Source organism: Limulus polyphemus, unplaced genomic scaffold, assembly GCF_000517525.1.
Source record: "Limulus polyphemus unplaced genomic scaffold, Limulus_polyphemus-2.1.2 Scaffold4, whole genome shotgun sequence".
NCBI lineage: Eukaryota > Metazoa > Arthropoda > Merostomata > Xiphosura > Limulidae > Limulus > Limulus polyphemus.
In genome coordinates, this window is record NW_013665614.1 from 1,628,861 (window position 1) to 1,645,500 (window position 16,640).

General features: G+C 32.7%; 1 protein-coding gene across 1 annotated transcript in view; it reads left to right on the forward strand.

Annotated features, from left to right (window-relative positions):
• The window catches only part of LOC106472351, a 6,506-nt gene extending 3,107 nt beyond the window's left edge, over positions 1-3,399 (forward strand). Inside the window, exons 3-6 of the mRNA XM_013933026.2 lie at positions 460-567; positions 1,152-1,184; positions 1,604-1,648; positions 3,196-3,399. Coding sequence (XP_013788480.1) covers positions 460-567; positions 1,152-1,184; positions 1,604-1,648; positions 3,196-3,234 — 225 coding nt within the window. The 3' untranslated portion in view covers positions 3,235-3,399. The remainder of the gene's footprint in view (positions 1-459; positions 568-1,151; positions 1,185-1,603; positions 1,649-3,195) is intronic.
• Positions 3,400-16,640: the final 13,241 nt, after the last annotated feature.

Sequence of the window (16,640 nt, forward strand, 5' to 3'; positions counted from 1 at the left end):
TCTTAAACTGCTAAATTAGGAACGGCTAGCGCAGATAGCCCTCGTGTAGCTTTGCGCGAAATTCAAAACAAACAAACAAAGAAATCAAGAGTGATCCTTAATTTCACAAAATTGATCAACTGCCCCTTTGAGACAATGAATAATCATTGTAAACCATGCTCAGCAGCTCTGGATGGTCGCATTCCTACTAGTGAACTTCTTGGTAAACGTTTCCATATTTCTGTACCACCATGTATCATCCTACACAATGTTTATCCTCATACTGTTTGTCCAGTTTATGCTTTTGCCTCAGGTTGTTGTGCATATATATTGTGCACAGTCCTAATACACGTAAGTTGTATATCTTCATTGCTAACATACTCAGGTGTTCCTCAACCTTTTGATGTGTAGATATGATTATACATAGTATACATCTGCAAATGTTAAGGCTAGAAATTAAACAATACTATCTTATCGCAGATCTCCAGGAAGTGGAAGGAATGTACGCAAAGTGTGGTACCAGATGTTGCTGACAACGAGAAAGCACTGAGGAAGACCCTTTGCAATAACCCGGATATTGATTCTAAGGTAATATTTCTTAATTGTAAAATATAATAACATTTGCCAATTTTTCATAAGAAGCTATGTCTCTCAGGAAAAGTTTCATGTAATGAAATTTTAGCATCAATGTGTCATGTTCAGATTTAAAACTATGTCAGTGCATTTATGTAACCTTTTCATCACCACGTGAGCTTTTAAGTTATTATTATTTGTTACTCCACTAGATGATTTAACTTGATAATCGCTATGGAAGTTATCCAAATAAAATAATATTACTTGTTTAAATATACAATTTGTTAAAAGTCCAGTTTACACTGGACCATACAAATAATGGGACAAAACTGCCCTTTAACTAACGTTTTATCATTGCGTTTGCTGTTTTACACAAACGTCCAACCGCAACATGTAACGTTACTAGATAGAACCATAAGCAGCTATATGCAATTGGTCACCTTTATAGTTTTTATTATTTAGCAGAACCTATAAATACGTAACATGTATTTTTGTTGCTGTTTGTCTGTCATTTCCGTCATAGTGACAAAACTTGATGTAACTAAAACTATTTTTTATCCAGTTTTCAACTGACAAAATATTTATACTTTTAATTCTAGGTGGAAGAATGCGCAAACAAAGATAACGAATGGGTAATGTTATTCTTCCAGTTATTATGCCACTTTTACGTCTATATGTTTAATTAATTAAGCTATTGTTGCTGCAAAATTTAGTAACACTCGTACAAGGAGTTGAAGATTATTTACGTAATATTAGATCTTATAATTATCCAAGACCTCAAAAAATTAGTAGTGTAACGTTGTTAGTAGAAATACACCAAAGTAAATGCATAAAAAAATATTAATTTTGAACGAACCCTTTTAAGGTTAAATCTACGTTATAGTCGCACAGTATCCTCTGAGCTAAGATCTAACAGTTCAGATGAAAATAATAACACTTTATATATTTTAGTCTCGGGCAAGAAAATATAATTTGCTGGGTTACATACGGTAAGAATAATCCTTACATCATATAAGATAATGACAAGATAGCTGTTGATATATTTTTGTAGGATAATCTCACAGAGGAGGAGAAACATGGCATAGACAATATGAAGGTTAGTCCCATATTTTATTATCATTTCCTTATGAATATTAGTTTCGTATTTTAAGGTTTGTTTCGTGTATTATAATTATTTCCATAGTTTTTATTCTTACTATTTACAAAGAGATGAAGAAAGAAATGTTTATATATATCACACTTGGAAAGGGAAAAAGTTGTTTCTCATATTTAGTTGAATGTGTCTTTTTTTTAATCTAATATTTTCATAACATAACCAAAACAAGCAGAATACAAATTCGCAAGAATAGAAAAGCAAACAAAACAAAACAACTTAACATTAAATGTTCATGTTGCGTTTTTGAGTCCTTAAAGATTTGTTTTTCAGACAAACATTTGTTTTATTTACTATAAACTTTTATTCCAGTTTGACCAAAATAATTGATATTTTATACCATATATAGAATATTCAACATTCAGTAGTAACAAAACCGAACTAATTAACGCTACTGAAGAGCAGAGTTGATCAAGATTACTCGAAGAAAAAATAGTTCGTGGTACCGTTTTGCGCGTTCCATTAGTAAGACAACAAATTTACAAATGGAGAAAGAAATCTGACTATTCGTCATACAAAACAAGCAGACATTTAGGGGAGTGATGATCGTCAGGTATAATATACCTGCTCCTGGAAATACGTTATATCATATAAGTTCACTATGGTTTTTAACTTCTTGCATGGGGACTGAGAATATAAAAAATAGTAAAGTGTGAGGGGGAAAAAGCGGGTTATCTAGAAATGCGTTTTTAAAGTATTCAAGGAAGATTCAGGTATGTTTTTTTTATTTTGTTTTTCATGTAGCACTATAAATGTAGAAAATGGAACTGCTCGTACCATAATTAATCAATGTGTATTCCTCGTACATCTAAGTGACACTTTCTCAGATTTTTTTTATTTCACATATGATTTTTCAATACTGCCTTTTAAAGAAAAATGTTTTAAGTAGATCTAAAGCATTCATATTTGACGGATGAAGAAAATTATTTCTTAGCTTTGAATGTACATGTCTTCCCATCACAGTCTTTAGTATATAAAACATAGCTATGATTGTATATTCACACTGAGTCATGAAGAGCACATTCTCGAAGTTTGTAGGTAGTGCCACCTGGGGACGCTTACTTAGGCTATGTGATGTCATGTCGAAACTATCATTTCAGTTTTTAAAATAACTTGTTTCTGAAATCGATACGTCACTGTAACAAAACAAAAAGGAGACTAATCAACACCAAATTATTGAAATACACCGTCTTTACGGTTTTGTTGAACTGGTTTAGGTCATTACCGTAAGCGTTCACAATGTCCAGTTCAGGGGTGACGTCACATAGCGTAAGTAGCGCCCCAAGTGTCCAAATCATGAAACTCTGAAAATACGTTCCCTTGCTTCTGTGCTTGTGCCCACTTAATTCCGCTAACAAATGTGTTGCATTTTGAAAATTATAAGAAATAGAATGCGAGAAGTTACTTTAATTACACGATGCAGTTATGAGAGAGAAAACGGGTTGTTGTTTATATTTTTTAAAACATCGTTTTATTTTCTACCCATGCAGAAATGTTTCTCTGACGTTCTGAAAGACAAGAAACCCTAAACTCGAGAGCCTAGGCATCGATTAAAAGAATATGACAGGAAGAAATACAGTTTATCGTCCTGTAGTTTTGCTGCTTACTCTAGAATTCGATATATAAAGATAGTTGTGTTTACTTACATATATTAACTGTTGTATTACATAAATAAACACACTCATTGAATAACGTACGTTGTCACCGACTTTTCTTTCAACAAATTAGTACTTTCTGTGATTTATCTTGCAATCAGTTCTTATACTGACGATACTTAATTCAATTAACGAAAAAATGCATCTTTTGCTGATATTCAAAGCTATGAAATTTCATTTTTTATGTGGTACATTTTACTATAGACAAAATTATGCGTTTGTGGGTTTCGGATATCACACAAAGCTACCTAGAGGCTATTTGCCTGAGTTGCCTTTAATTTTTGAAATGATAAGTTAGAAAGAAAGTAGCTAGTTAACAGCACTCCGCCAACTTTTGGACTACTATAATTGAAAATTGGGATTTGACATCACTTTTATAATGCAACCATGACCATAAAGTGCGGGTCATGATTTTACGGCAACGGAACGCAAACAATGGGCCCTTGGATTCACAGTCAGGCACACTAACTACTACGCCTCACCAAAATCAACAAAGCTATTCACAGTCAGGCACATTAATTACTACGCTTCACCAAAATCAACAAAGCTATGAAACTTTTATGACTTAAGTTACACTTACCTTATTTTCGAAGTTCAGCAAATTTAACACATTAAGCTAGACATTTTATCATTAATCGAAATAAAATAACACAAACTATGTATCTATTCGGGATAGCCGTTTTGAACAGACTTTCGAATACATAATGTATCAGCAGTTAATTGAATTTTGAGACAATAAAAAAAGGGAAAAAGTAATACCACAAGCAGCAATATTTGTCGTTGTTTCTGTCAATGAAACGTGATTTGACAACTCTGGAATAGTTGTTTGGAATCTCCAGGGACAATGATGAAAAATATTTAACTTAAAATATGCTGAACACTAGCACGACATTTTTGTGAAAAACAAAATTACCAGAATATGCTTGAAATGTCGCTATTTTTTTTGGAGGGGGGCATTATAATTCTCCCTTACTTCCCTATCTCGGTGTCCTTCCTATCCTATGCATCTGCGTACCACAGTTTGTTTGTTTGAAGTTAAGCACAAAGCTACACAATGGGCTATCTATGCTCCGCCCACCACGAGTATCGAAACCCGGTATCTAGCGTTGTAAGTCTGTAGACATTCCGCTGTGCCACTGGGGGGCTTTGAGCTTTGAAAGCGATGCAATATTTTCCCTGTGATTCTTTGAACATTTTCTTATATTTTTAATCGTTTTTCTCTTATTTCTTCTTATTCTTCCAAACACTTTTCAATCGACCACTATTCCTTCATTTCTCGGCTGATTGATTTGAAACTTGGTAGGTTTATACTTTGGTCAAATACTCCCAGACTACTTTTTCAATTTTTTATTTATGTAAGCCTTTTTTAAATGATTTTATGGGTTCAAAGGTAAGTGAAACAACCCAAAAATGTATATTTTGTGCTCCTGTGTGTCGTTCATATTTACAGCAGTCAAGATAAAAATTAGCACAAATACAACTTTTCATGCGTACAACACATTGGCATTAAAAATGTTGGATTTCCCCATTTTGAGTCTTTTTAGGAGGGTCAGAACTCACAAAAAACCTAATTTGGGGAATTCTAGTTAATTACTCAACCGTATTTTGACCAGTTTACATGGGATTTGGTAAAAGATACTATTATATAGATTCCAAACGTTGACAAACAATAATGGCGGACTTGCCCATTTTTAGAAAGTCAAGATTTCACAAAAAAGAAAAACATAATTTTAGGGGGGTTTACAATTATTTTACCGTATTTCCGCCCATTGACATGGGATTTGGTACAAATGTACTTTTCTACAGATCACATAAACGTACATACAAAAATGTGGGATATGGCAATTTTTGGTCATTTAAGGGGGATCAAAAGGTTAAATAAAGCCATAATTTTACTTAACATTATTTCAAATAATTTAGATGGAATTTAGTACAAAGGGGCTCTTTGCACGTCCAAAACAGAGATATAAATAGTTTTGAAATGTTTGTCTTATGCTCAATTTTTCAACAAAAAAAGTACAATTTGGGGTTTTCATAAAATATTGATGTGAATGTCAACCAGTTTGCATCACATTTGGTACAAAGATACCTTCTTGCAGGTCCCAACCAGCGATATAGACAGTTTTCGATTTTTCTGTGTTTTTCATGATTTTTCTTGTGTCAAAATTAGCCGTTTTCGGATTGCGTGGCGGAGACATGTTGCATTCGCCCGTGAATGTTAGCTTCTTTAATTTATCTACTGTTTTTCTAGTGTTTCGGAAGTGAAATTTTATCAAAATCATACATCCATATCCAAATGTCAAGTTTTTTTTTCCTCACTAGATGAGATCTAAATCAATCCTCTGTCTAGAACATTCCTTATTAAAAGATGGAAATTTTCTCTTATTAAATCTGGTTTAGTCTGATGTAATTTTTCATTATACCACAAAATATTAGTATTTTGAGAAATGTAAATTAGAAAGTAGTTGTGTGATAAACAATGTATCACTGTGATCCTACATTATGTATGCATATAAAAAATATGTATAAATTGGGCATTACCACATATATATAAATTTACCATAAGTTTATATAAATAATCCAAAACGTAGTATTCATATTATGGGGTTTTGAAATAGCTATATGTTAAATAATAGATTTATTTCTGTACAACGTTTCATCTCTAACAATCAGACATGATCACGTACAACATTTAATGTACAATACATTCAATTGTTGTACAGAAATAAATCTATTGTTCCAAAACTAGCTTTTTCAAAGCTTCTTAAAAATAAAATAGTACTTATATTGTTCAAGAGATGGCAGCATAATATCTATGGGATTTCAGTCCGTTTTACTCTACCATATAATTACCTCAATTAAGAATGCATGAGGCCTCTATGTAACAGATTCTGTTTTCAGTTTCAACTCTAGTGAAAAAGAAAAGAAATGTTTAACATACATCTACAATCATTACATAGATGTTAATATATTTTTAACGGTTTCAGTAAAAAATAAGTACATCATATTTGTTTTGGTATTCTTATGTATGATTTTTTGTTATTGTTGTTGAAATAAAATAACTTAAACTGTTTTCTATATAAGAAAATTACAATCTGCTTTTCTCGATGATTATTATTGATGTACGTATTGTTATCAGTTGGGTATATTGAATAAAGCCAACATAAGGCTGAAACTTTTAAAAATTACATGGGTAGAATTAATAGATAATGACTTCTGTTGTTTGCAATTCTCTCCTTAAAACCTATTATGCTTTTTAAAGGCTTAATAACGTAAAACTTCCATTGTAACACGAATAAACGTATTCTGTTGAAATCATGCGATTGTGTCAGAGAGAGGCAAGGCGTTCGTTCTATATGATCCTAAGAAATATTGTGGATTTGGCTCATAAATAAAGTTTTAAAATCATAATTATAATTCAGTCTCAAAATGTTTTTCTTTATCTAAGACAAACACCGAAACTCAGGCATTAGAGGATAAGCTCTTTTTTTTCTTTTCCTTTTTTTTTTTAATTTTGAAGGTTTGAATTTCCTGAATCTATTCCACAAGGCGTAAGTATGACAGAGATATAAATTTAGGCACAATGTCAAAAATGTAAAAGGTCAATGTGTTTCATATCTTTTATATTATTACATGTTTTGTTTGATTCCACAGGAATTATGTCGCTACTTGTATTACAATTTTAAGAAAAGTTAAAGTGCCAAATCATCATACCTTTCACAGGGTCATTCAATATAACAAACTTACTGCAATGGAACAGGTTACATGATGCGCACTAATGACATAGGCCTGCGATGATTTTATTGTCTTGAAATTTTTATATGTTCTACAGTAATTCCTGTATGCTGCATCCGAAAATATATCATTTTTTCTCCATCACGTACAGATGTTTCACAAAACGTAATAACGCAATACTTAAAGAAAGACCATAACACGTAGTTTTGAGACTAAAAGACGTAGATTTTACACAAAAAATCAGGATGAATGAGAATGTATATTCGTTTGAGATCAATGTTCTTCCCTTTTCTTCAGTTTGTTTCTATTTTTGTTAACAAACATAATGATAAAAAATGTGTTCGTTGTGGTAAACGAAATAATAATTTGATCTAAGTAAGAGTTTTTTTTCTTCCCGATTTGTAAAAAAATTCTTACGTGATAGAAACAAAACTAATACTATTTTCGAATTCTACGTAACTGAATTATGGAAAATCCGTCATTAAACCAAAACAATTTTTATGAAGTTTAAATTCGGAGGCCCGTGTAATTGGTCATAGTATTTTTTATTTTATTATAAAAATATCATCTTTTGTGATCGGAACGTGTGAGTTTATTAAAATTATTTTGTGAAGTACCTAAGTATCCACTACATAGCTGGATGCTGGTTAGGGCGCTCGACTCCCAATCTGAGGGTCATGGGTTCGAATCCCCATCCCACCAAACATGCTCGCCCTTTCAGCGGTAGAGGCGTTATAATTCGTTGGTAAAAAAGTAGCCCAAAAGTTGGCGGTGGGTGGTGATGATGACTAGCTGCCTTCCCTCTAGTCTTTCACTGTTAAATTAGGGACGAAATTCAAACCAAACTTAAACCACCAACTACAGTTGTTTAATGATAGATAAAAAGTAACATTTTTTGTTTTAATAACGATTTTTGTTAAAATAACCAATGAATTTTTAGGAATTCACAAGGTATTAGTTTAAGATTTTAGTAATTTCGCATAAATACCTTTTCTATGAAAAATAATTGAGTTAACACAATATCCTAGTTTAACGTTATCAAAAAGAATCCATGATTTTGTTTGGTTTCGGAAATTGTAAACCGATTCCCAACAGGTCAAAAATTACACGAGGAAACTCGAAATATCTCAAAGAGGTGTGTCAAATAAACATGGGTTGTAAGGCTTATCCTTTATATATTTTATAAAATATTTATACTACATAGCTAATTCAGATATTTAACTCAATAGTCCAAGCACTTCATACTTTTCTAATCTCAGACATACACACACACAAATATATATATATATATATATACACACACATTTAAATTAAATATATTTATTTATATAAGTAATACGAATGCAGTTCAGTATCTTATCTTGCAACTACAAATTTTGAATATTGAAAAAATTGTAAAAATTTCCACAATGGAAAAATAACTTTTGTTCTTCTTTCCACTTTAATTGAATATTCAGTTTCAATATAGTCTGAGTGTTGAGTGTGTATTTGATATTAGTTTCTTTCTTATACCTTAGTTTTTTTTATTATAGTTATTGTATGATTTTGAACACATCTATTGAGGATATGTTTACATATATACAAGTGCAGATCTATATATTATCCAGGTAGAATTTATATCGATAAGCTGTTTTGTATTTTGGTTTGATATTTAAAATTGCTGAGTCCAATTATAAAATACGATAGAAGTCAAAATTTATTCATTTATCTTTTTTTTATGTTTACTTGTATTTTGCAAAAAAATACAAAAATATTTGTATGGAGCCCTCAGCATTAACTTTTTCTTCTGGTTTTCATATATCTGTAGTTTCAATCGGAACTTGCAATTTTGTGACCTTGTGGTTATCGTGACATTAACGAAAATCCGAAAGTTCGTGGTTCCTTCCCATTACCACAAAACATGAACACTGTATTTTCAACCTGTGGATGCGCTATAAGAGAGACGGCCAAATCCCACTGTTTGGTCAGACAAAAGTAGCTCAAGAATTAGCGGTGGGTACTGATGATAAGTTGCCTTCCTAGTAGTTTAACAATTCAATATTATAGACGGCTATGCACAGATATCCCTTATGTACCCTTGCGCGAAACTTCTAAAACAAACAAAGAAACTGCATGATTTTGCATGTTATCGTTGAGTATAATTATATCTTGTAATTTTAAGTCTATTCTACTAATCTTAGGTGTGGGATTCTAGATATCTTTAGATATATTCAGATCATATTCTGTATATATTTGAGTATAATACATAATATGCAATTGAGTATAGCTTTTTGTATTTTGTATTTAAGTAAAACTAGGTTTCATAATTTCAACTTCTTTACACAGATTGATATCAAAAACTACTTATTAATCTTTGAGCTGAGAATGATCATCTGAAATTATTGTTACACACCTTTGAGTAAATTTATACTATATGATAGCCTGCCTCCGGTGGCTTACCGGTAAGGCAATGGGCTTATACACTAAAATTCGGTGCTCTATTCCTGTAATGGGTAGAACAGAGATAAGCCATTGTGCAGCTTTGTTCTTAAATATGTACAGACAAACAATGTTATATGATTTTGACATATTTTAATATTTCAAATAAAAAAATTTACATATCTTTGGTAAGATTCGGATCACGCCACCTTTAAGTAGATTTATGAAATGTAATTTTATTCAGTACTGAGTAGATCTAGCTTCTCTGTTTTTGCATATCTCTGTTTATTTATTATATCCCTGAATACAGGTAAGTAATTTTATTTTATATATTTTTGAGTAGGTTCAAATTCTTCTATTCTATGTATTTTTGGGTAGGTTCAGATTACATAATTTCAACAGATTTTTACGTGAATTTTCTTTATACTTCAGTAAATTCGGATGATTTAATTTATTTATTTCTGAGTAGATTTACATTATATCACTCATTAGACCAAACAGTCTTTAAATTCACGTTCGAATATCTGTAATACTATCATATTTATCAGGGTTATATCTTAATTTCGAGCCCCCTAGTTGGTCAGTGGTAACTTTAAAGACGTGGTTTGATTCCCCGCGTTAAACAGAGAGAAGACAGTCTGTTATGTATCTTGGTGCTAAAACAACAACTTAATTAAAATTACATGGAGTTTCTTATGGAAATTGTATATTAGTGTGCTGGATCAAAATAGACAGACTATCAAAATATCAACCTTAAAATAACTCTACAACATGTGCTGGTGTGGAGGAAACTGGCTATAAATCGTCGGTGTTTCCATTGTGAGCATAAAACTAATCAGTACACCCTATGCCAATGGTGCAATAAACAAGGATATTTTCATGTAAGAGAATTAAAGTAAAAACGTAATGCATTGCCAAAAATGTAATAAGATAATTGTTAGGACGTAAAAGAAATCTTGTTATTAACAACTATACCCACTCATATGCAGTTTCAGCCTAAACTCAAATAAAAACATAAATCTTAGCCCATTGTGTTTGAAGACTTTTGAAGTTCTGATAGTGTTTAGCATTAGTAATTTGACAAGTTTAGGTACACAAGGCCACTCAGACTTGTTTAAAAGTAGGTTTGAATATTTATCACACATCTCATGTCGCTGTATTTTCTAAACACACCCAGTTAAGCTTATTTGTTCCTAGTTTCTGGGGCAACAGATACAGGCATGCAAATCATTAACTTCCTTTATTTAAAATAAATTTCGTCCATTGATCCTTAATGATAAAAATGAACTAGAATTCGATGAAAAAACTTTGACGTTTTGCCTCAATTGTGCTTTCGGCGCTCTTTGAGTGATATAACTGTCTTGAGAATTCTTGTCAAAGAGGTGATTGAAATATCTTTACTGTTCACAAATAAATTCTTTAATTTTATATGAATTTCAAATTACAGATCAAAATAGATCCATTTATAGATTTATGAAAACGCGCTTAAACAAACCCAGCTCCAGAACCTCTCTTTGTATGTGTGTGTGGAGAGGGGGGGGGCAGTGGAGCTTTTTGTTGACTCTTCTTAGCGATCTAAAAAAAATTTATAATATGATTTGTTAGAGAATGAATCTGAATGGACCAGAGTGAAACTTGGGAGTTCACGACACCCCAACAACCCTTCCATCCTAGCGCCGATCATGCATATCAATTAACTACCGTTTACATGTAAATATCAAGATGATTCTAGAACTAACTACAGTCAAGCGATAGATAAATGTTTCTCCAGCATAAAAAAGTAAACCCCATTGATCAGGATTGTCAAATGCTTCCAAAACTGAAACAGTATGTGACCAGTCTTTCCGAAAAGTAATATTTATACAGTAAGATGAGATTATTAGATGTTGAAAGCTAAAGGATAAGCCAATTCAAGTAAAAGCTTCTTCAGTATTCTTCACAAAAGCGGAGAAATTCGCAAAAGAGAGCGTTAGGAAAGCAATGGGCTCCGAAACCACAACCCAAGCTAATTTCTGTCAATGAATTTTTATGTAAGAACATTTAAGCAAAAATATAATTAGGACCAAAGCTTTTAGCTCCATAGAAAAGACTCCGATTACGAAAGAGAACATTTCAACTCCAGAAGTCAATGAACAGTTTGTTTATCTGTAGCTTAAACGAAGCAACACAATGAACTATCTGTGCTCAGCCTACCACGGGTATCTAAACTCGGTTTCTGGAGTTGTAAGTCTGTAGACATTCCGCTGTGCCACTGGGGGGGGGGGGTGTTACTGATAGAAGGCTGAGCATACCTTCTTTTACAATTAACAAGATAATAAACAAGAATTTGAAGTTGGTAGAGACTCCAAAACTAAAATTTCATAATTTTATACACATTTGGAAATCAATTGCTGTTTACATTAGAAAGATACCCAAAGAAATTAGAATCACGTTAATTATGTTCCAAGACTTACTTGTCAAATCCCATGATGCACCTCCAAAGGAGACTTTTGTGCTTATGGTCTATTTAAACGTGTTCTTGACAGGCCTAACTTTAAGAAGTTAATTATCCAGTCTATGAAAACTTAAACAAGAGAAATGGAACAACTTTGAAATCGTTGTTCTCTGAATAAGTTTAATCTCTCGGAAACATCGCTGCAGAACCATGGTTACGAAAAGTGGGAAGTAAAAATATTATCTTTAAATCTAGGAAGTCTTACTTGATCATCGTTTTCAAAAAAACGTAATTATTATTTTGTATACTAGAAAGAATGTGAAATAATGAAAACAGGCGTAAAAATCAGAAGATAATTTAAGATAAGAAGGATGGCATTGTTTTCATGGACTGAAACATTTAAAATATTTAAACTATGAGTTTATTTTACAATCAGTTTTAAAAATTTAATGTTTAAAACCGCAAATCTAATTGGAAAAACAGTCAATAACCAATTAATTTTACAGTATGTCTTCTTCTACAACATGCATCGTTGTATTTTTATCATTCTTTTCAATTGGTCTAAATGACTGGTTGAGTTGAAACGTGTAAGTACTTTTTAATCATCTCGACAGATCACATACAGCGAAAACTAATACCATAATTCTAGTTAACACGTGGTTCATAGAAATGTGAAATCCAGTCTGCTCCTAATGGTAAAGTTAGTTGTATGTTATCTCGTCATATCATAGATAGTGGAATCTACTACTATAGTGACTTTACCATTAGGAGCAGACTGGATTTCACATTTCTATGAACCACGTGTTAACTAGTAGTTGTATGTTATCTCGTCATATCATAGATAGTTGAATCTACTACCATAGTGACTTTACCATTCGGAGCAGATTGGATCTAATATTTCCATTTATTAGAAGGTATTTTGCTTTTTGATTTAAGTTTCACTTTGCTTATTTATTATGATAAACAATATGCATTGGATAAACAAAATGAACTCAACCCGCAACTGAGAGTAAAAATATTGTATTTAAAGTCTCAGTTTTGCTGGGTGTACAAATTCACTTACAATCTTCACTTGATAACAGCTTTTTATAACGTATTCATCTCAGTTTACACCACACTGTCACACAAGTTAGACGTAATACATTAAGTAGATGTTATATTGTATGTTGATAATAATAATAAAAAGTCGACAAGTGAGGTTAAAAATTCCTAACTTAATAATTCAGACGATGTTTAGAGTTGAAGATGATACAGGAAATTATATCAATTATGAAACGAAAAACGCTTGTCTCTCCAAATATTTCATTTGCTATAACGTACCTTTTAAATATTTCATCGTATACGGTATAACCGAATTTCTCGCCGTTCTACCATGTGTGGCATATACGTTCTTTCTCCAAACAAAGGAATCGATATCGTGTTTCCCTGTTTTGTTTTGTAATTTTTGATCGTATTTTATATACAACTTTTATTTCATAACAAATCCCTCAATATTTTCAAGTGTATGTAAATATTTTTCTATTTGAGTTGTTTGTGAACAATAAAAATTCCTACACACACCAAAGTCGATATCTCCAGATTAGAGCTGATTCTAAGTTAAAGTAGAGCTGATTCGAGGTTAATTAAAATAGAGCTGATAGCAAGTCTTGCTGATTCCAAACTCTAACTAATTAAAGTTGTGCTGATTCCAAGCTCTATTTAATTAAAGAGGTTCCCCAAAAGGTTTCTAGCCACAGCATAGCGGCTCATACACTTTTAGCTCATAGCTCCGTCATATCTTGACCGATTTGAAGTCAAATTACAGTTTTGGACTCAGGAGATCAAACCCTTTTGATTAATGCCCAAGGTCTTATAGATTAACTTGTTCTAATCCTGCCTAAAATAATTCCAATTTGAGAGTAGATTGGTAGAGATCCTGATGAGAATAAAATCGAATCGGGTATGTGCGCGCCCCACGCTTGGTATTACTGGTGCACAAAAATATAACTAATAAAAAGGAAAAGAAAAGGTCTCATAGATTAATTTACTCTAATCCTGCCTACAAGAATTTCAAGTGCCGCGGCTATTGAGGATTCCCTCTTGTTTCTGTTGCTATGTGTCCCACAAGTCAAAGCTGTTAGCACATGTTGCTATGTGTCATGCTACAAGTTAGAACTGATACAATTAATTTCTCGCAATCTGAGGGCTTCGCGGGTTCAAATCCCCGTCCCTTCAAACATGCTCGCCCTTTCAGTCGTGGGGGGGCGTTATAATGTGATGTTGTTACGTTAGTAAAAGAGAAGCCCAGGAGTTGGCGGTGGGTGGTGATGACTAGCTAGCTGCTTTCCCTCTAGTCTTTTACTGCTGAATTGGGGACTGCTAGCGCAGATAGCCCTGGTGTAACTTTTCGCGAAATTCAAACAAACCAATTTCTGTTAGCACATTTGCAAATCTTGCCATGTGTTCTTCGAGTCAAAGCTGTTAGCACATGTTGCTGTGTCATTCTACATGTTAGAACCGATACAACTAATTTTAACACCTTCACAAACTTTAGCTGATAAAAAGAGGTTATTGTGGAAACTGAGTAAATATTATAGTTGAAATTACAGATTTTCATTGTCAAATATGAAACGCAAGTCAATAAAATACAGCGGTATGTAAAATAGATGCCATATTGTGTGTTGTCAACAATATGGCATTTCCGACACCAAGTGCGTCGTCCAAAAACAACAACCAGGAAATTATAAACTATGGGTTGTTTTTATGAAAATCAAAAATGCGGCGTTGCAAAAAAAAATATTTTTTACGAAATTAAAAAACCAATTTTGAAACATCATGAGTGGTTTTGTTCATTGTACATTTCTGATTCATTATTCTAATCTTCCTGAGACTGGCTAAACCTATACAAGCTCAAATTAATACCAGATAGAGTCATATATTTTACAACTGTTCCGGGGCTGTAAATAAGTAGCTCATCGAAAAGATTCATTACAATAAACAAAACAGAATGATGCCATAGTTTAAACAGTGTCCATTCCAGATATCATTCCAATATATTTGGCTATTTAACCTGAATATAACCAGGTGGGTCTTTCGAGTAATATATATCTGTTAAGAGCTAAACTATTCCCACGCCCAACGGGGAATACCCTGCAGGGTAAGAATTAAGTTATACGTTGAAGAAAATGTATGGAGTCTTATAGGCGTATATTAAGATTAGACAGTCCAATGTGTATTGTGCAAGCATTCTGAGCTGCAAGTACATGAACAGATGTATGAAGGGTGGGATGACTAATATATCATTAGCTCCTACACACCAGTGACAGAAAAATCAGTAAAAAACAAAATCTCTATAGAGAAAGAATAACTGCTGCATATCTATCTCACGCTGTCATGTTTGAATGAAAGAACGAGCCCACTACGTACTAGTAACTTACTTTTCGATAAATTCAGTTGGTTGTTTATAGCAAATGCTTTCTATTGGAGTTTTAAGAGAGAGAGAAAAAGTTTAATCTATAAGCTAATAGAAAGCAGTAATGTGGTCAGCTGACTTTGTACGGAAACAAGTGACGAGGACAATATATATATATATCCATGTGTAAGTAGGTATGTCTCTGGGAAACCTTTTGTTTCCAAAACATTCCAACGGAATCTGATACTTTCTAGTGATAGATAGACCTCTGAGCCGAAATCCATCATTTTCTTTCTGAGCGGTCAGTCTCTGATCCTATATTGCTCAGAAAGAAAATGATGGATTTCGGCTCAGAGGTCTATCTATCACTAGGGTCAGTCTCTGATCTACAAATGAAGTTTATTGAACTTTGAGAGCTCATTTCAAGTATCTCATATTTCGAGCGATGAAGTGTTTTGATTTTTTTATTCACAATCAGCTAAGATACGATTGAACCTGTGATCGATATCCTAGTCGCTCAAACCAAAGAAATTAGAAAACCGTCACGTGGACTTTAATCGCGATTTTTTTTTTTTCTGAAGCGGTGAAAACTGAGGCCAGGTAGGATTAGAACCTACGGCAATGATATTAATCATCAATAAGAATGACGACTGTGAGGTTGTACCTGTTAAAATTAACATTGAACAAGCAGGTGTTAATAATGTAACTGTTTGAGTTGCGTTGCGATTACATAAGGTAAAGAAGGCTCTGTAAAGACTTCTCGAAAAATTATTTGTACGTCTGTTTATCTAATAAAATATTATTTTACTTCATGTATATATCTAAAGAAATTTGTATTTTCGTTTTAAGTTTCCTAACACCGAAGAAAAAATCGGAACATTTCGTTGTATCCGACCCTGAACACACTGTGTAAGTAATCTTTATATTATATGATTTGTATCCGACCCTGAACACACTGTGTAAGTAATCTTTATATTATATGATTTGTATCCGACCCTGAACACACTGTGTTAGTCATCCTTCTACTATATGATTTGTATTCAACACTGAACACACTGTGTTAGTCATCCTTATATTATATGATTTGTATCCGACACTGAACACACTGTGTTAGTCATCCTTATACTATATGATTTGTATCCAACACTGAACACACTGTGTTAGTCATCCTTCTACTATATGATTTGTATCCAACACTGAACACACTGTGTTAGTCATCCTTATATTATATGATTTGTATCCGACCCTGAACACACTGTGTTAGTCATCCTTATACTATATGATTTGTATCCAACCCTGAAC